General features: G+C 39.6%; 1 protein-coding gene across 3 annotated transcripts in view; it reads left to right on the top strand.

The window, feature by feature from the left end:
- The window catches only part of PIR (pirin), a 108,896-nt gene that overhangs the window by 35,632 nt on the left and 51,844 nt on the right, over positions 1-21,420 (top strand). For all 3 annotated transcript variants that reach the window (XR_002138553.2, XM_019746288.2, XM_019746287.2), the window contains exon 6: positions 19,178-19,262. Coding sequence is in view for 2 of the 3 variants with exons in the window: in XM_019746288.2 (XP_019601847.1) it covers positions 19,178-19,262 (85 nt within the window). In the remaining variant the exon portion in view is untranslated. The remainder of the gene's footprint in view (positions 1-19,177; positions 19,263-21,420) is intronic.

Genomic DNA, 21,420 nt, shown 5'->3' with positions numbered 1-21,420 from the left:
TTCTCATCTGTAAAATGGAGAGAATTATGACCCAGAGGGTCATTGGAAGGATTAAATTGGTTAATATGTGTAAAGAACTTAAAACAATACCTGGTGCAGAGGAAGCCTTCTATAAATGGCTGTTCTTTTTACTTCATTGCAAAAGCTTTGTATAGTGTTCATGTGGCCTGCATATGTAACAAAAGAATCTTCCTTCTCATGGACAGACTGTATATTCATGTATTGGGTGGTGACCCAAAGTTCAAAAATTCAATTTCCAAAAGAGTTTACCAAGTATCTCATGTCATTCACTCTGATCTTGCTCACCATGGTGCCCCGCACCTGAAACAGTCTGTGATACATAAAGACAACCAGGAAATACTTTCTGGGTGCATACTTGATATCATTAAAATGTAAATGAATGCTGGGATAAGAGAAACTAGGGTAAAGTAGAAAGCAGATAAGACAATATAGGGGTTAAGAATGACTGCAATAAGCTTAATATGAGCTAACTGAAGAGGTGAGAGAACAATAAAATTAGCTAAATTAAATTTTAAAAGAAAATAAACTATTTAAGGGATTAGGAAGTAGGGAAATAAACACCAGATTGATTTTTTTCTTTAAATTTGCATACTAGGCTGTTTTGCAAGACTCAAAATGTTCCCTGCAGATTTCTTAAGTTCAAGCAGTGACAACAATGAGAAGCAGAGGTTTGGGGGCTTGTGGTTCCCCTTGGGGGTCCACAGGCATGTGTCTTGTCTACTTTAGCATCTTTCCTGTGGGTTTTCAGGGCGTGGATTGATGTCCAGTAGGGGACATACTACCTTTCAACAGTTCCCCGCCCCCTACCCCAGACATTGGAAGACCCCGAGTCCCTCATGCAGTTCTCTCCCAGTCAAAAAGCAATTTTCCCACTAAGCAGCCTGTACTGGTTATGGGTTGGCACAAGATTTCTAACCAAATCTGCAATTGTCACCTCCAATTTGGAGAGCTGATGGAATGTCCGGGCTGTGGCAGACAATTGGTGTCACACATACACTTTTTCCTAGACCAGAAACAGCCGAGAAACTCGACAGAAAACCATATTTCCAGCTTTTGTTTTCTCCAGGAAACTTTAAGGGTAGAATGTCATTTGAAACACTTTCTCACCAATATATTATACAATTTTTCTAGTATCCCTTCAATCATAGTTTGATTAAAATACAGAGTTTGTGTGACTTTCAGGGAAATACTGTTATAGCATGTCCAAATGGCAGTAGGTTTTGACAATCAGAATACTGGACAGTAAACTTAGAACATTTTTGCAGTGTACCTATTTCTCTATTTCAGGGGAAATTGGAATTCATTGACTATGTCCAGCACATGTTAAATGGATCTTGCCTACTTTACAGTTAACTCCATAGTCTCAGCTCTTCCCTTCACCTGCCCTTTTGAGTTTGCATCTGTTCACATTGTGACATGGATAGAGCTGGCCCCCTCTCCCAGGAGGCCTCTCTTTCCTTCCCAGGCTCAAAGAACAACTTCTCAAAGTAGCATTTAAAAAACTGTTTAATCGTGAAAACAGGTAGCACAGGCATACTTTTGTTCCCCCTTCTTTTTGCCTTTGAAGTATTCCAGCATGTTCATGGGTTTAGTTCGAAAAAGAATGATGCATAGTCTCCTAATGGTTGTGTGTGGAGGGCGGGGGCAGTGGGGGGAGAGGGGGACAGTGGGTTTCTGACAAAGGGAGCTTGAGATAACAGGCTCCAGCTGTCACGAGAGCAAGCGGAGGGAAAACAACACTTGCTCAGAAAAGAATCCTCCCTTCTGAACGCCTCACTGTTGATATATTTTACTTATAGATCAGAGTACTCTGTGATAGACTTTAAAAATGCTCCTTTTGGGCTGAGGGGTGGGGTAAGGACGGACCTGAGACTTCTCTCAGTATGCCTTTTTTATTTTTTGAAAGATGCAAATGTTTACATATTTAAAACATCCAGTTAAACCAGAAAAGGGAAAAAGCCCTCAAACTTGAAAATTAAAAACAAATGGAAACAAATGAAGAGCCTAACATTTGTGTAAACATATCAGCAACATAACCACACAGAGGAAATATTTATTTTAAAGGCTTTAAACATAATTTTCTGACTGTACAATTTAGTGGGATATATTCTAAAGACAAAAAGAACGGCATAAAAATTATTAACTTCATTCTGTAGTTTTGTTAGTGTCGGCATTACAATTTTAAAAGTTTTGTGTGTATTGTGAAACAAATGAGTGAATTAATATTTTTAGGAATCAGGATTTTCAGTGTAAGAAAAATAGGTTCAAATACAAAACAAAAGAGCTAAGAAAAATTCTGTAATATTCAATGTTACATTAAATATAAATGGACATTTAAAAAAAAACGGATGGCCATTATCTCTATAAGGCAGTTTCTAGAAACCTAATACATTTGACGATTTGAGGAATCCACGATTTTTAACAATGCAATTCTATGTTTCTTTCTGATAACAATTTTATTTTCCTCTGGTTTTTATTTCCATTCACTTTTCTTTTAGGGTTCATGTTTAATTAGATGTCATGAGGAATACTAAAAAAAAGTCCTGCCTAAGAAATTCATAATCACCCAAATGAATTCTGGCTGAATTTCCCTTTTGACACAGGGCAAGGGGGAAACAGCATTTGGGGAAAAGGATATTGTAAAGGGCCAAGTCCTATAAAAATGTGGAGTTCAGGATTTCACCAACTCTGTCTCTTTGCTACTTGTTCAGCAGAGTCCAACGTACATCCCCTCTCTCTGGTGAAGCCTTCTCAGTTGCCCTACATCCACACTGCCATCTGTCTTCACAACCCATGAGATTTTGGGACTGGCAGTTATTTAATTCACGTGTCCCATTTCTCTATGAGCTGTATTTATTCAGTCATTAGACACCTGCTGTGTGCACATTGTGCAGTGCCCTGGAAATATGCTGTGAATAAGATACAACTACTGTCATCAATTAAAGTCACAGTCTAGTTGGGGAGAGAAACTGGCAAACATTAGAAGTATAATGTGATACGAGAAATGCTAAAGCAGCAGTAGGTAAAGCTTGCATGGTACTATAGAGGAGGGACAATTGATTTTTCTTGTGTGGATGGAGGGAGGGAAAGAAAAGAGATGGGGCCAGGGCGCATGTCTTACAATGGCTTGTATAAAAGGCTTGGATACTGTGTTTTCCCGAAAATAAGACCTAGCCGGACCATCAGCTCTAATGAGTCTTTTGGAGCAAAAATTAATGTAAGACCTGGTATTATTATATTATATTATATTATATTATATTATATTATATTATATTATATTATATTATATTATATTATATTATAGGCCCGGTCTTACAGTAAAATAAGACTGAGTCTTATATTAATTTTTGCTCCAAAAGACTCATTAGAATTCATTGCCCAGCTGGGTCTTATTTTCGGGGAAACACGGTAGTAGCAGTGCAATAACTATTTGGAGATCATGATGGGCTGCATAGGCAACCAGATCCTGGTGGGGTTGCGACAGGGCAAAAGGAAATGATGCAAAATATTGGGCTGAAGGGAAATCCAAGACCAAGTTTGTCTATTCCTGGAGTTTGCCTAAGGCTGACCTTGGTTGTATGTATATTCCGGCCTCCCTCTCTCCCAGGGTTTTTTATAGCATGCTCTGAGGTTAAGGTGGAGTGGGGTGCTGTGTGCACTTCTGTCTCATCTTGAATTTCACAACGTAGTTCATTCTGTGGGACCTGCACAACATAGACGCTGGACCCTGAGCAGATGATCAGTATCATTCCACAGACAAGGGCAAAACTTGGTTCTGATTCAGGGTTGTGAATAGGCACAATTAGGTCTGTTAGTCTTGTTTTGTAAATAGGAGGACACCAGAGAAATGCACCCTGCAACTTCAAAGACTTGTCCTGTGGTAGGCAGCCATAGTTGGCACTTCATTTGCAGTTAGGAATGTTCAAATAAACACTGCTCAGCATCTGATCAGATCAGGGCAGCCCACTCACCCCAGAAATACCATTCTTGGTGTGCACAAAGGGTGCCAGATGTTCTTATTCCTTCAAGATGTCCCTGCTGACCTCATTACCTAGGAAGTACATTCCAGTGGTGTCGACAAGCCCTCTTCTGCCAGGAAGAATGGAGAGGTGCCCTTTCAAAGCAGAAGTTACATCCTGTGCCAGTCATACATCGTTGGCCCTGGTTATAAGGATTACAAATTAGCAAGGAAATTTTGACTCAGAGGATAATGAAAGCTATAAAAAACCAAGGTGTCACCTTCAGTAGAGGTGAGTGGCTATTTCACATATCAGTGTAATAACTTCCATGGCTGCTGTCAAGGTTTGTACTTTGGGGATGTAAGTCTTTCCCCACGAACACATTCCGTGTTTTTTCTAACCACAGTGAAATATACAGGACAGCTTCAGGGAGCATCAGAGGCTATTGCATGTTGTGTTAAACTCTTGTGGATATAAATGAAGTAGATGTTAGTATTTTAAGAACTGGTATTGGCACATACGAGTATAGAGCTGCAAACACACTATTTTGACTGAAGCACAAATCCTTGGAATCATGTAGCTTTTGAACAATTTGAGCAAACTCACACTAAAGTGTAATGAAAAAATTTGGTGTTGGATGTAATTCTGATTACCTGAAGCTTAATTAAGAATTCTGCTCTTGGGGACAGGTATAGGTACTCCAAGATAGACAAGAATTTAAAACTTTCCCATCCAATGGGCTCTAAATCATTGCTAGGGATTACTCTGTTGAAAGAGGAGCATGTTGTGGTCTGGTTAGCATGGGGCTGGTTAGCATTCCCTGGGCTTAGTAAAATCAGATGAGGAAACGGAGGTCTGCCATTCTTGGAAGGGCTTCCACACTGGCCATGGGGAATTGCAGGGATTTCTCAGAAAGGTATCTGTACCATGACAGTTCAGTTGAGCTCAGCAAACATGTGCTAAGGGCCAACTGTATGCAAGGTCCTGTGAAGGTGTGAGAGAAAAAGATGAAAAAAATCAGGGAGCTGGCAGGGGACAATCGAAGGGACAGACACATCAATTGCTAGCACTACTGTACTGTGTGGTCAGTTACCAGACTAGAAAACATGGAGGGGTTTAGGGGAAGGCAGAATAGATAGGAGGTTCAGCCCAATCTGGAGGTTCAGGAAAAGCAGGCATAGGTCTAGAGGAGCCAAATGACCTGCAAAGAAGGGTGGAAAGACACTAGACCGTACAAAGGAGACAGCATGAAGCCAGAGAGGTGTTTATAAGGTGTTTCTCCATACGGCTCTGAAAGTGTCCAGGGGAATAACTCCATGTTTTAGAAGGCCTTCAAATCATGTGTTCATTGTCTTCAGTATGGAAATTGGAAAAGTTATCTCCATCAGGTAACACTTTTCTGGTAATTTCTCTCTCTCTCTCTCTCTCTCTCTCTCTCTCTCTCTCTCTCTCTCTCTCTCTCTCTCTCTCCTCTCTCAGTGATCAAAGCTAAAACAGTGCAAAATGACAAAGATGCAATGTTCTCATGTCACTATGTATAGGAGGTATCCATGTTCAGAGGGTAGCTGTTACGTTTGTAACCCAACATGAATCAATTAAGGTCCAGCTTTTCCAGGTGCACTGAAAAATGAAATAATGACAATTTGCCCTTTTTTTTCCCATGAAACCTCTTGTTCTCTTTGTTTCCATATAGATGGTCATTTTTAACATTACAGAAGGAAACCATGCTAGCCCAAAATTTTCTTTCCTGATTCAACTATAAATAGCAACTGGAGAAATTGAAATGCTTCCTTTTAGAGGAAACCATTTTGAAGTCCAGAGCAAGGCTCTTCTTTCCCACCACCTTCAAACTGCCTGTGGTCAGTTTTTCTCTTATCTCTAGGCTCTGAAAATAATGTTGGCTTCTCCCAATCCCTTCTGGTATTCCCTGATTGCAACAAGGGTCCACAAGAAAGTAGGATGGAGGGCTGGGCTGTGAAAAGGAGGAAGAAAAATAACCTGACACTTTTTCTACTCCATCTTGATTCCCTTAGCATTGATTTTTGTGCCTCTCCATCCTTTCTCCACCGGAGGGTTTTCTTGTAGACCTCCATCCCCTCACCATCACCATTTAGAGGTTCTGCCAATTGAGTCCTCCTGGCTAAATTCTTTCCCTGGCAGCTTCCAAATGTGGTTGCAGCAGCTCTACTTGTCAGGAATTAGTACCCACCTACCTCTTTGTCTGCCCTGGAGACTTTCAGTATCTCCGAGTAACTACCGGTACTTGGCTGGTGGAGTTTTCCAGCATCAGATATTGATTTAAGGCCATCTGTTATTGATTAATCCAAAAGAAGTTTTGAGTGACAGTCCTGATGACTGTGATTAAATGTTTTCATAGGCTTTAACTGACAGAGTCTGTCAGCCAGACAAAAGCACAGAGGACTTAGAATTGGATAGAAGTCAAATGGAGGGAGTTGAGATGGAGGAGAAGACCAAAAGATAATTATCCTTTCTTCCTCTCCAAGTTCAGAATGAATTGACAGGTAGACTCTGAGGAGTTGGCCAGATGGGGATCCAAATATTATCTTTATTGCCTGGTAGAATCTGGATAAGAGCACATGACTTGTATCTGAGACATTTTGGGCTTCTTAATACTGCCTGCCCACTTCATTAAATGTGTCCAGGCAGAACTGTACAGTCATCCTTTTTAGAGGCAGGCTTATTACCTCATGGTGTATGTATCTTTGGGGAGAGAGAGAGAGAGAGAGAGAGAGAGATTGATTTGTGTTCAGAAACAGCTTTTAACTTGGCTAGTGTAGTTGACCTCTTGTATGGGTAATTTACGAGATTCTAGGAAGCCCTGACACATGCCAAAAATTCTCAGTTACGTTATTGAAACTATACCAGTATAAAGTGAATTCTTTGATAGTATGATAGATTGAAAAGAGCAGGGACTGTAGAATCAAAGAGACCTGGGTCCAAATTTCAGCTCTGTTTAATACCTCTGTGACCTTGGGAAAATTATTTTTGAACCTTTACTTCTTTATCTGACCAATGGGGATAATGAACAGTCTGAGTTATTTGTGTGGCATATAATGTGCCTATTAACATAGAAGGTACTTAACACATACTTGTTCCTTTTTCCCTATCTGTCTCCCTTTCTGCTCCCACATTCACTTTTATCATTAGGCTTTACTGATAGCAAATCTCTAGAATTTCTTGGGAAGGAAAATGGCTGACATCTTTTGTGGGCTTACAAGTTAATTAAATTCTAAGCCAGAGTTGTCCCATGAAAATATAATGGAATCAATATGTAATTTAAAATTTTCAGTAGGTACATTGAAAAAAGTAAAAAGAAACAGGCAAAATCAATTTTAACAATGTACTTTAACCCAGTTATCAAAAATATCATTTTAACATATATCAATATTAAATTATAATGAGATATTTTGCATTTTTTGGTCACCAAGTCTTTGACATCCAGTGTGTAGTTTACACTTACAGCACAGCTCAGTTCACACTGGTGGCCACATTTCATGTGCTTAATAGCCTCATATGGCCAGTGGTACCTGTATTGGACAGTGAAGTTCTGAGTGCTTTACATGTATCAGTTTTTTTCCCTGCTGAGTTAACTCAGGTTATCTGGAAAACAGAGCCTAAAGCAGGTCTTATGTACAATCCCAGGGCAGGGAAAGTAAGGGGAAAGGGAAGTGAAGCAGATGCTTGTTGGTGCAGGTACCTGTTTAGAAAACTGTACCTTAGTACTTTCTCATGGAAAAAAAAGGAGGAAGAATTTTTCTGCCATCCCATATTTTCCATTCCTCTTAGGTCAGAGTTTGCCCCATGTGGGCTAATTCCGTGCCGTTCTGGATTGTGGCAACCTAGCCCCTTCAGGCAGCCTCCGAGGAGGCCACCTACCAATCCAGTGGCTTGAGTCTCCATTCCAGTCTAGGCAAGGGATCCAGAGCCTCAGTAATACTGTCAGCCAAGCCCAGGAGCTGTGGAGCGGCTGTAGCTGCCACCACTGTGGGGGCAATCAAAGCTATTCAGAGCGTGGCAGTCAGAAAGGAGCCAAGGCAGCTGGAGATGGCAACAGTTATGACCCAGGAGTCTCCATAAGTGGCCAAGGGCACAGGAGCTAGTTGGGCTGAGAGACTCCGAGGAGACTCATAAAATGTGTCCAATGAAATTCTCACAACAATCTAATGAGGGAGGGAACTGAGGCATAGCGAGATTAGCAACTTGCCCAGGGTTATGCAACTACTAAGTGACAGAGCTGGAATTCTAACCGGATGGCATCCAGGGTCTGTGCTCTTCACCACAAGCTCACACAGGTCCTTACCAGTTTGGCACAATCTGATACAAATCAGATTTTCTGCTGACAGCAGGTTTTTATCCACGGGAACTTGAAAGACAGAGAGGGCCTGTGAGGAGAGATGGATATGGCAGGGTTCAGAGGAAATTCTTGACCCATCTGTAATTTTGCTCAGGAGCTGACCACTTCTTGCTTGCCCAGGAATCCATGAACCATCCCCTGCCCCAGCTGGAGGATAAGTACTGACCCTTCTATAGGTCCCCAGCCCTTCATTCAGCAGATTCGCTGACCTCTTCAGTTTCTCAGAGCTGTTGCCGTACAGTAGGGAACCTCCTCTCTTCTTGTTTGTGGATAGATAGGAAGCCATATTTGATACTTTGGGAGCCTCTTTGTATACTATTTACTTTATTTCAATGGGTTGGTGTAGTAAGTTTGGGTATTTGGAGATTGATCAAGGAGAAGACTGGCTCATGAGAGGCGGTAACATAACCTTTATTTGGGCGGTTCTTGGACAGGCTTGCTTGATAAGTGAAGTCCCTCATAGTTGGAGACTTTCCAGAATAGATGTGTCAGGCCACCACCCAGAAGGGGAATCAGGCAAGGGCCTTCACAGGGGAGTTGGGGAAATCAGAGAGGGGGCTTACCTGTCTAGGTGACGTCGCTCAGCGACAATGTGGAGGGTCTCTGGGTCAGAGAGCTCCAAAAGGCAGCGGCAGTTTGGGGTCTTTTATAGCTGCAGGATTCGTTATTTATGACTAACATATGTTGGGTGCAGTTTCACAAGTTATGCAAGTAGGAGCTAAATATGTTTATGGCTAAAATATGTTTATTTGCAATATATTTAAAACAATTGGATGTGTGAGAATTTGAGTCGGGCAGCCGCAGGCTTTGGGCTACAGATCCTAGCCTGCTGTAAAGAAGTAAACAACAACATGGGGCCATTTTTGCCTAATACCCAGGGGCCGTCTCTGGCCCATTTATATAATAGTTGGACAGGAAACTTTCCATTCATTTACCTCTTCAATTGCTGTAATGGAGTATTAGGATCTGAACAAAGTCCTTAGGGTAGCACAAGTCTAGAATTCCTGACAGTAGGAGATGCTTTTGCGAGCCGACCAAGACCTACTCTTCCTTTTTCTTCTGGCACTCCCATTGGAATCAGAATGTCAGGCAGCCATAGACGTGAGAGATCAACTGGCCAGCTCCACCACTTTGCAGATGAGAATGCTGCAACCCAGTTATGCAAAAAGTCTTTCCCAAGGTCACCCAGCTCATTGCGGAAGGAACCTAGACCTAAACTCAGGTTTCCTAATTTTGCCCCATTTTATTTGACTGCACCCTTGCCTTATCACACCATTCAGCCCTTGTACATAAACTTGCTGAGTATGTCTCTCTCTCCAGTTTGGGAATGCTTTAGCTCATTTTCATGGAAGGGAGCTTCAGAATGAAACTCTTTCTACACCAAAAGAGTACCCTCAGGCACGTATCTATACAAGGAGACACCCCTGACAACATCAGAATGTCCTGAAACGATCACAAAGGAGAAGCCCTGTGTCATAATAAATTTTGTCTTAATCATATCTACACAAAGGTGTCAGTCCCCAGAGCTCTATGAAACCTTATCTTTGCCAAATAGTTTCTCAATCTCAACGCACTTTCTCACAAGAGCTCATAAAAACATCTTAGTAAATACCAAATGTGACTAGTAGAGATTTAAAATGTTATGAAGTCCTGTGAAGAATATTCTAGCACTGGTTAATAGATTTTCTCACTCCGCCTTGGAACATGTTACCCATGGATGGGTGATAAGGGATAGGAAGGCTCCCTGTTGGCATAGTTGGGGGTTATTTGTAGTTTTATTGTGCTGTTGCCTTTGTAGGATTATGAATGGATTGGTCATATAAGAGATGAGCATTTGTGCTTTCTCTGTTTTTAATTTTCAAAAAAATTAGAACATCTATAACCCAACTTCAGTCAAGAATGCTGACTCAAAGGTGAAGAAATCAAAGTCCAGTTTCACAATGAACATGTCTACGGTCAAATTTCAGGATGGTGACAGTCCCTTGCCTTAGCTCTTCTTTCCTCACTGCCTCTCCCCTAAAAAAAAGGAGAGGGACTAGAATGTTACTGTTGATGAATGTGCTGCTTGAAAAAAGATGCTGTGGAGGCTAGACTGTAGGATACTTCAGCTACGTGCAAAATTCTTGGTCAGCTGGACAGTTTGATGCTCAAGATTTTCCACAATCCTTCATGGTTGACTGAAGTTAAGAATGTTGTTGGCCCTCTCTCTCACCCTATACAGAGTCATTGGCATTTTGCCTAAGAGTTTCTTGTTTTCTCTTTGTGTAGCACTTCATGTATATGTCAAAAATATGATTACAAGGTTTTAATCCTTCCCACTGCAGATATAAACTAATCTCTCCCACTCCTTATCAGCATTCTTTAAAATAATCAAGAATTCAGATATCAGTGTGCTTTGGATTAGGGACAGAAGACTTATCATTTCCTTGAAGAGCATCAGCCTATTCTAAACAGTGAGAGTTGGAAGTTTGCTTTAAATAATGTGGTAAATCTACTTTTAATTTCCTCAAAGCCTTAAGATCTCCACAGGAAAGAGAAAGATAAGGTTCTCCATGCAGGGGCCAAAGGATGTGGCAGTAAATTTCGTTAGTGTGTGTGAAGGTGTAAGTGGTGGGGAGAATGGGACTGTGCTGATGGGTTTTCTCCCCAGTGCAAAGCCCAGCAGACCATGAGAGTGGGAAAGTGGTAGAAGGAAACTGAGGAGATTGGGAAACCCCGTGGGAGATGTACTAGATGATGACAAGAACTCCTTATGAGTAGATCTTCTATTAGTTGGGGCTCCTGAGTTAATTAGTGAAGTTTTCTCCATTGAGGCTCTTCCTTGTGATCGACAGAAAGAGAATCTACCTGAAATAGACCCAAGTGTATATGCCAACTTAATAATGATGAAGAAGGTTATCATCAACTGGGGAAAAGGGAAGACTAAGTCATCTGGGACCACTGGTTAACCATTCATGAAAAGAAACTAGTTTATCTCATGATCTCACAAGTAATAATAAAATAAATTTGACATAGATCAAATAATTAAATGTTAAAAATGTTGACCTAAGGGTGGGGGAAAAAATGTTGAACTAGATAAATATAGGCAGATATTTAATGTCATCTTTGGATGGAGAAAGACTTTCTAAGTTTAAAAAGCATTGAAAGGAAAAGGCTGACAAATCTGACCCATGTCAGAAACGCTGTAAATGAAATTAAAGGCCAGAAACAAACTGGGAGGTTTTTACAACAGATACTATTAAAGGCTAATAGCCTTAATTTATTTTTAAAAACAACAACACATCTCATACATTGATAAGAAACGTGCCCAACTCTTGACCCCTATCCCCCAGTTCTCTGCTCCCTCCCAGAGTCATACTTCACGAAAGATATGTCTGCACATGTTATCTCTACTTTCCCACCCCTTCTAGGCTCTCAGCCTGGCATCCACCCCGTCAGTGCACTGAATCACCACTGACTTGCATGTGGCCAAACCCAGAAGTCTTTTTTTCCTCTTCCTCACGTTACTTCTTCCTTTCCATGCTTCTTCCTTCTCTGCACCTTCTCTCCTTCCTTTGGCCTCTGAGATAATGCATTCTTGTATCTCTGGATGCTCCTTTGCTTCTTCTCAGTTTCCTTTCTTAGGGAGGTGCGTTTTCCTCTACCCCAGACCCCTAAATGCTCAAGTTCCCTGCATCTCAGTCCTGAGTCTTCTCTGTCATTGAATATTATCTCTCTAGGTGACCTTATCCATCCCATAGATTTAGATGTCATTTATAGTCTTGTAACTCCCACATTTATATTCACAGCACAATCCTCACCTCTGATCTCTGCGTACTCGCCGTACTTCACATCATTTGCGTGGTTCCCAGGCATGTCAGATTTTAAATAGCAAAAGTTGAAGTCTTACTCCCCCTTCCCCTGCCTGTTTTGACAACAAACAAAGGAAAATTTGTTTCCCTTCCAGTCTTCTCCATCTTAATGAATGAATGGCACCATCACTCACTGCTCAAGTGGCGGTCATCCTTATTCCTTTTCCTCCCCCACCCACATCTAGTCCATTAGCAAAACCTTTCTGTTTCCCAAATAGATTTTATTAATAAATCTATCTACCTCTCTCCCATCCCCTGCCCAGCCCTGGCCAGGCCCACTGCAGCAGCCTCTTCAGGGGGCTCCTCTCTCCTCTCCTTACTCCTTTCCAGTTCTCCACATAGTAGCTCAAGACATCTCTTTAAGATAAAAATTGGATCAATGTGTTCCCATTGTAGTTTAAAGAAATCCCAAATACCTTACTTTGGTCTACACCTGACTGGGTCTTTTCTAATTCTCTAAACTCAACTCACGGCATTCTTTCCAGCAACTTCTTTGTGTCTGCATGTTGCTCTCCTCTGGTTTCTGAGTCCTCCAGGGTCTTCCCTGCCTCCAGGCATTTGCACATGCTGTGCTCCTTCCTTTGCCCAGAAACCTCTTACCCGTAGCTCTTCTCATTCGAGGCCTTCCATCCCCCCATACCCTATCTATTTCTTTTATAGCCTGTATGATTTTATATTTAATTTGTTAAATTGTCTACAAAGCCTGAGCAGATCTATTAATGAATATACATGTCCAATGACTAGCACACTACAGGCTGTCTATCAGTATTGCTCAAATAAAGGAGTTAATTAATAATGAATGAAAACTTGAATAGGTTAATGAGCAGATAGCTTATAAAAAGGCAAGTACAAGTGGCCTAATTAATACGCATGAAGCACCTAGAATAACACCTGGTACATACTAAGCACTTAATATATTTCACTATTGTTATTCTCATATTAATAATATTTAATAGTATTTGGTAAATTAAAAATAATTGTATCACCCAAACTAATAGTCAAATTAAAAGATTAAAGAGATAATAAATTTCTGCTTCTTAAGTTAGCTAAGATTTTTTAAAAATTGGGTGGTCAGCATTTTGATGAGATGGGTACTTTTTGCAGGTAGTTACCAAGTGATTTGACAAAAAAACGATTTGGATGAAAGCAAGTCAGTTAGTAAAACAATTGACCAAAATGATTCTTTGTTCAAAAACAAATACTGCTAGACAATGGTTATCCACACATTGGTATTTGTACTGTGGAGACGGTGCCTTTAAACTGTTTTTTTAGGTTAAGCTTTTTTCCTTATTTTTTTGTTTTCATCCATATTTTCAGATTCTTGGGTACATTCTCTTTTCCTTTACTTTTTTTCCCAGCAATTAATCCTTTCCTGCTATGTTTGTGGCAGGGATATATTGGGGGGAAAAGCCAAAATGTGCAACAATAGGGGATTTGTTGGAATGAGTTCACTTTCTAACAATAAGGGATTAGATAGCGGAAAAACAATATTTAGAGCACATGATGAGTTGAAAACTGCCCTGTGGTGTAGCAAAATTACCAAGACTAGAAAAACCAATGACTAGCAGTAGACATGTTCAGAATTACTGTTCAATCAATCATATGATCATGTTGACCGGTTGCTTTTGGCCACATTGCATTTAGCCATAAACTTACGGATATATCAAGAGTCTTTAAAATGTCTAGACTTTTAGTCCCAAAATTTCATTGTGAAGGAATAAAATAGAAATGTGGTCAAAGATTTATGTGCAAATACATACATCAAAATTTAGCAATGATGCAAATGAAAAAAACCATAAAACATAATGTTCGACATTAGGGGAGGTGATCCAAAATGAGGGTGAGGGTCCAGGAATAGGTAGAAACACTGTTTCTCTTATCAAATATTGAGGATTCACACTTGTTAGTACAGTTACTTAGAATAATTTGCTTAAGCAACATAGTAAAATTGAGAATTTGAGTGCATTTCCTGAAAAATCACTAAATCACAAAGGGTCTTTGAAGTAGTTCCCATAAAGAAATGTGAAAGCATTTATTACAGCTCTGACATGTGACAAATTGCTGCCACTTGCTTTTAGGGAAGGCCAGCATGGTGGCAAAATTAACAGCATGCAGGGATAAATGGGTGGCCCTTAATTATGAAAGGAGCAGTGGCAAAATGGAAGGTAGCTCCTTTGCCATGTTCACACACAGCAACCAACATAGCATGCTCTGGGAAAATGTTTGTAAGCCACATGGCTCCATGTGGAAATGATTTCATCTCCTCATTAAGATCACATTGATGAATAAAAACAGAGGAAGGAAGCCAGCTTGACAAGGATATCATACCAAAAGCCAGGGTGAGCGGGAAGTCTTTGAAGGGTATAAGATGAAGGTAGCTGGGCTCCGGAAGGAAGTAGTTTTGTAGACCCTGTTTGGTCTTGGTTGTTTTGCGGTCATTATTGGAGTGGTGTCTTAGGCTCATTAAGGGTTTAATTCTGACATATTTATAGAGAAAAAGAGACAAGGCTTGTCTGGATTTGGTAGCACTCCTGTTGTTGTAGGTTAGCCAAAATTTACCCTTAACCTCATGAATAGTTACGTTACTTACCTTCTAGAAGCTTTGCCTACTTGATATTTGAACTACAAGATTTTAAGCCATTACAGACTAAAACATTTAAGATAAGTTTTCTAAATACTTTTAACAGAGAATTATGAAATGAGAAGAAAGACAAGAGAGGAATAGCTTTGGATTTCAGTACCCGTGCATATACTATTAAGACCAAAACAGAGACGAGGAAAAAGAAAAGAATGCCGCTGATGGAATTGATGAGCATTAGTTCTGTTCATGCTGAAACAGATCTGAAGAGGAATGTTTTATTTTAGGCTGTTATTGACCAATTTATTTTAATCCTGTGAAAATATATACACTGATAGCTAAGTTTTAACCAAAAAAAGAACAATTGGTTTAATTAAATTCTCATTCTATTTAGAGGGTCTATTGATAGTTTAATACTATGCATTAAAAAACAAAAAACCAGGACACAGGAAAGAATGTGCCTAATGAAGATATTTGTTGATGGTTGCAAACTGACAGTGTGCAATAGAAAAATTAAATCCAGGTTTGCTCAAAGTGTATTTGAGGCTGGCATTATCCTTGAGTTAAATGAATATAATTTACATTTGCTATTCTAGCAGAATTACCAAAATTGAAAAAAAAACACACTACCTGATTTTCAAAAACTATATATGAGTACCTGTATGTTTGTGTGTGTATATATATATATATATATATATATATATATATATATACCTACATACACACTCATGAGAACAGCTTCCAAATTGAATTTTATCTCATTATGGGTTTATTGGAATATATATATATTTAAGTTTTGGGTAGTTGATTATTCAAGACATGTATTGCATTAACACCTTCGTTGATCTGATTTTCAGTACAAAAGAAGTTGTTAGAATCAGAATTCTGTTTTAAGGTGCATTGATGTTGTGAAAAAATACCTTCAAAATGAATTAAAAATTTCCCTTTAGCCCTTTTCACACTATAAGACAATGGGATATATTTGTGGCTTTGTTATGTTAGAACGTCTCTCCCTGATTTCTGTTTAAAATTTTATAAGTGAATACATAAGTACAGAATTCTGTGTGCACTCCCATGTGTATCTATTATGCAGCTACAGTCTCCATATTAATAGATACAGGTTACTATTTTTTGGACAATATGATTAGGTTGAGAAACTAGAGGCAGGACTAGCTTAGAGGGCAAGACTGGTGACTGGATTTGAGGGCAACAATAGGGTGAGCTGATCATTCCCCACGGCCCTAGTTACCCTCCCTTTACCCAGCCTCATCTCACTTCCCTACAGCTCCAGTCTGAGAAATTGGAAGGGAATTTGAAAATGAAAACGTGGAGGAAAACATTGATTTTCTGACTCAGAATTCAGGGAACCAGAAATAGACTGCGACATCAGTGAGTCCCAACACGAGATTTTCAGATGAGTGAACTAAGCCCCGAAGAAGACAAGTGCTTTGCTAGTCAGCAGGATAAGCGATCCTAGTATCAAAGACTCCTGGTTTCCAGTTCAAGGTTATTTTAATGACTACATTGTGGGAGAATTCTAGTAAAAATGAAGCCAAGAGCCTTCTGGTAACTGATGTCTTCACTGTGGGCAGGGATACTGCATTTGTCTGAGGCAAAGGTTAAGAAAGATGCTTAAACCAAACAGGAATTCTTTTTCTGGAAGAGAGCAAAATATTGCCCAGACAGAGGAGTCATCTGGTATTATGTGACATTTACCCTTGATCTTTTTAGAGGTAATCTTAGAAGGCTTCATCAGACAAAACCAGATTCTTTCCATATGGTGCCTTACAAATCTAATGTTCCTAGAGAATCTGCTGCTGTGTCCCATGGGTGCTGCCCTTGTGTTACGTATGTTTCCAGCTCTTTAGATTGATTGTGAATCTTTGGCCTCAGGCTGCACCTGATGCCACGGGTCTTTCTGGTTTCATTTATGTGTGCATAAAGGAATTTCCTTTTCCGGTCTTTGAAGCTGTATTGATGTAGCTTGATCTTCTAAGCCATGTAACACCACCTACCAGACCACTTAAAGTCCAAAACATTCATAGGAAAGGGAGCAATCTTCTGATAGCATTATTTACAGTTCTCTATTCCAAAATTTAATATACAGACATAAACTTTGACCATATCAAATCGCCCATTCTGAAAAGAGGCATTTTGCTACATGTAGGTAAAGATGTTGATAAATACCCTCTGTATACTGTAAATATATTTATTATTATACATGGGGTTTTACAATAGGGAACATCATTCAATAAATATTTATTGAGCACCTACTATGTGACAGGCACTGTGGGTTGGCCCTGGGTGAAAAAGGCAGAAATGTCCATGTCCTTGTGGAGTTTACATAATTAATCTCTGCAAAAAGATGCTTTTATCAAGGATAGTCAATAATTCTGGGCTCTGGATTCTGTCTTTTAGTCTATTTACACATGCATGTTTTTAATGAATATAAGCTTTTTATTAAAATATAACATATATAAAAAGATGTAGTACATACATACAATGGAATATTACTTGGCCATAAAAAAGAATGAAATCTTACCATTTGCAACAACATGGATGGACCTAGAGAGTATTGTACTAAGTGAAATAAGTCAGACTGAGAAAGACAAATACCATATGATCTCACTTATATGTGGAATCTAAAGAACAAAATAAATGAACAAAAAAAACAGAAACAGACACATAGATACAGAGAACAAGCTGATGGTTGCCAGATGAGAGGGGCATTGGGGAGCTGGGTGAAAAAGGTAAAGGGATTAAGAAATACAAATTGGCAGTTATAAAATAGTCACGGGGATGTAAAGTACAGCATAGAGAATACAGTCAATAATATTGTAATAACTGTGTGTAGTGCCAGGTGGGTACTAGACTAATTGGGGGGATCACTTCATAAGCTATATGAATGTCTAACCACTATGCTGTACACCTGAAACTAATAAGATAATATTAAACGTCAACTGTAATTTAAAAAGTAAAGAAAAAAATTAAATAAAATGAAACATATAAACAGAAAAGTAAACAAATCAAGTGTATAGCTCAGAGAATTTTCACCAAGTGAATGCTTCCATGAAACCAGAAGCCAGGTTAAGAAACAGAACATTGTCAGGCCCCAGAAGTCCCCTTTGGAACCTCTTCCGGTTGCTAACCTTCCCAAGGTGACTACTTTTCTCACCTCTGATGCCACAGATTAGTTTGGCTTTGGTTTGAACTTTATAGAAATGGAATCAGTGGTATATGTATCTGCCCTCATTTGCTCAAAATTGTGCTTGTGAGATTCATCTGACTTGTTGCACATAGTAGAGTTCATTCATTCTCCTTGCTGTGTAGTATTCCATTTTAAAAGTATATTACGATTCATTTATCCATCCTATCATTGAAGATATTTGGACTATTCCCAGTTGTTGTCTGTTTCTGACAGTGTCACTATCAAGGATCATAGACTTGTCTTTAGGCGAACAGTTCTGTTGGGGATACTCTTCTGAGTTGGAATGCTTGGTCACAGATTATGCCCATATTCATCAGTACCACGTACTGCCAAGCAGTTTTCTAAAGTGTTTATACCAAGTTATAGTCCTACCAGCAGTGTATGAAAGTTCCAGTTACTCCACATCCTTGCCAAATCCGGCATTATGTGCTTTTTCGTTTTTGTGTGTATTTTAAGTTTAAAAAAGTAGAACAGAACCACTGGGGTTTTGTGATAAACAATGAGGCATCATCAAGTTTATAGCAATGGTAATCATCCCTTGCGTTTTGATCTATGCCAGTGATTCAGAATGGTATCATATCGAATTACAAACTCTGTTTACCTGTTGACAGAATTAAAGCCACTGTGTACAATGGAAAATCCTGGGAAAGTTTGTCTTCCCTTACATGTGGAGTCATGGCTTTTTCAAGTCAGCAGTGGTAGTCCACCTTTTTTTGCTTAACAGGGCCAAGTTAGAACAAATAATATTTACAAGCCACTTCTTTTGAATTGCAAAATGGGCATGGCTTTATTGAGACCTGGGGAAGAAACATACTTTTGGATGTGAGATAACCTTCCATATCAAGTGGAAGACTGGAAGTGAGGAAGTTGGAACAACTGTTGGCCAGTAAACTATTAGCATCGGACCATATTTAAGAAGTGGTTGTGGAGAGATAGCTGTCATCCTGAAATTAGCTTGTCAACCATATTGTGAAGTTAGGAGGGCTAACTTTTAGACCAAAACCCTTAAGAAGGTGCTGTATTGGCAGCCCATCCATACCCCTCCTGCTACTTTAACTGCACTTTCCAAGGAGAAATTGTAAATATAATGGATGCAGGCCTGGGACCAATCACAAAAGAGCCTAGCTGAAGTAAAGAAGAACCTTATTCTTGGAGAGATGCTGATGGTTTCCTTTTTCTTTTCAGTCCAAGATTTACACTCGCACACCAACCTTATATTTGGATTTCAAATTGGACCAAGGAGCAAAACATTCCCAGCCTGTTCCTAAAGGTATGATGGGTTCTGGGATTTAGTGATCATTTCAGGAAAAACAAACAGACAAACAAAGGGCCACTTTCTCTGGAATGTGGTGGTTTCTGAACCTCAACGCAAAGTTCTGTGGACTTAGTTTATGTTTAATTATGGCTAGCAAATACTGCTGGCCCTTTCAAGTTAGGAAAATCAGGAAGAATTCATAGAATGTCATGGCTGGACTGTCTGGGCCACCTCCCTCATTTTACAGGTGTGAACATTAAGGCCCAACAGATGAGCTTCTTGTCAAGGCCTTGTAAAGACTTGCTGGACAGGCAGGACTTTTACACATGTCTCCCACCTGCTTGGCCCATGTTGACTCCCAGTGCTCCTGGAGGCAAATTCCAACCTTGTTACTTATGAACAAGTACATCCTGGATTGTGATACATCATCTCTTGAATAAAGGTATTGCTATAGAAGACTTTTCCTTTAAGTTGACATTTAAATACAAATAATAATTAGGAAACTCCCAAGCATTTAAGGCCAATTTTAGTTTTTTAAAAACTGGTTGTGCCTGAAATCATGAGGCATCAATCTTGGACCCATTATTTTGTTCTTTTTTTTTTTCTTTCATTCTGGCTATTTTTAAGTACTGAAAAGCTTTTTAAATCACTTAAACATATGAGGTGTGATCACAAAATACAGTGAATGTTTCAATAAAAAATTTATTACAGTAAAAGACACATTGTGATTAAGGCCCCTCAAAATACTCCCCCCTCCAGCCCCCCTCCCCCCCGTTTCAAATACATTTATCCCATCGCTCTTGCCACTTTCTGAAGCAGCCCTGGAAGTCCTCTTTCATGCGCTGTCATGGCTGCCTGGATGTCCTGAATCGATTCAAAATGTTTACCTTTGGGGAAGAACCAGGAGTTGCACGGTGCCAGATCCAGAGAATGAAGTGGATGAGGACACACCTTAATGTTTTTATTTGACAGAAATTGCCGTACCAGAAGTGATATGTGACACAGCGCACTGTCATGATGGAGGGTAAAGTAAAGACACTCACAAAAGAGGATTCCAGAACTGCTTCAGAAAATGGCAAGAACGATGGGATAAGTGTGTTCAAAGTGAGGGGGAGTATTTTGAGGGGGCTTAATGGCAACGTGCCTTTTGCTGTAATAAATTTTTTTATTCAAACGTTTACCGTGTTGTTTGATCACATCATGTATGTGTACCCTTATACACAATTTTTATAACAATAAGTGTGATAGCACATATGCTTTAACTTTTTTCTCTTTTGAGTTTGCATCCCTCCAGTACCTTTTCCTCTCTTATCCGCCCATCACAGTACCTTCTCTCTATATCCCAGATCTAGGAGAAATCCCAGATACATTCTCTGATTAGATTTTGCTGTGTTTTCCTCCACACTTACTTTTCTACACTGACATATATGTATTTGTAAATACACACATACAGAGTTACTTTGTCATTGTTTTAGCAAAATGGAATCATAAGTACATTTTTGCATCTTGCCTTTTTGACCAAACTATGCCTCATGGAAATCTTTCCCAATCTGCTCGCGTGGCTCTCCGTAATGGTGGTATTCTGTGCCGTGGCTTGGCTGCAGTGCATTTAGCTATTTCCTGTCAGCAGGCACTCCCTTTGTTCCTCGTGCTTGGTTACTGCATACTGGTCTGCTGTGCACATCCTCGTTCACGTACCCTTCTGTATGGGGACTTATTTTGATGCAGCCGGTTTCCAGAGATGGTCACAAGGTATATGCATGTTTAATTTGAAAAGGTTTTGTCAGGTTGCAGTCCAAAAAGGCAGTCACACTTTCCGTCAGCAGTGTATGAGAGTGCCAGTTTCTCCAGGACACCACTAAGTGTATGGTTCATGTTCATTTCTGCTCTAAGTTTGCACTTAGCCACTGCTCTATATTCCCTCATGAGAGAATGTGTGTCTGTCACTTTACAAAACTGTACTTGTATATCATTTCATCATTATGAATTTTAAACCTGACATTTGTTTCCAAAAACATTTTTAGAGGGATACAAAAGCAAGTTAACTTAGAAATGCATGGTTATTATTGAGTCACTGTAAACCCACTTTAAATAAGTCTTTTATAAACCTAGATATGAAGCAGAAAAACTTGTTTTTTCTAAGACATCACTTTCAGTTATAGTGTTTCTCTCT

This window comes from Rhinolophus sinicus, chromosome X (assembly GCF_036562045.2).
Source record: "Rhinolophus sinicus isolate RSC01 chromosome X, ASM3656204v1, whole genome shotgun sequence".
In the NCBI taxonomy this organism is placed as follows: domain Eukaryota; kingdom Metazoa; phylum Chordata; class Mammalia; order Chiroptera; family Rhinolophidae; genus Rhinolophus; species Rhinolophus sinicus.
Note: the sequence above shows the minus strand (reverse complement) of the source record. Positions and strands in the feature narration are given on the sequence as shown.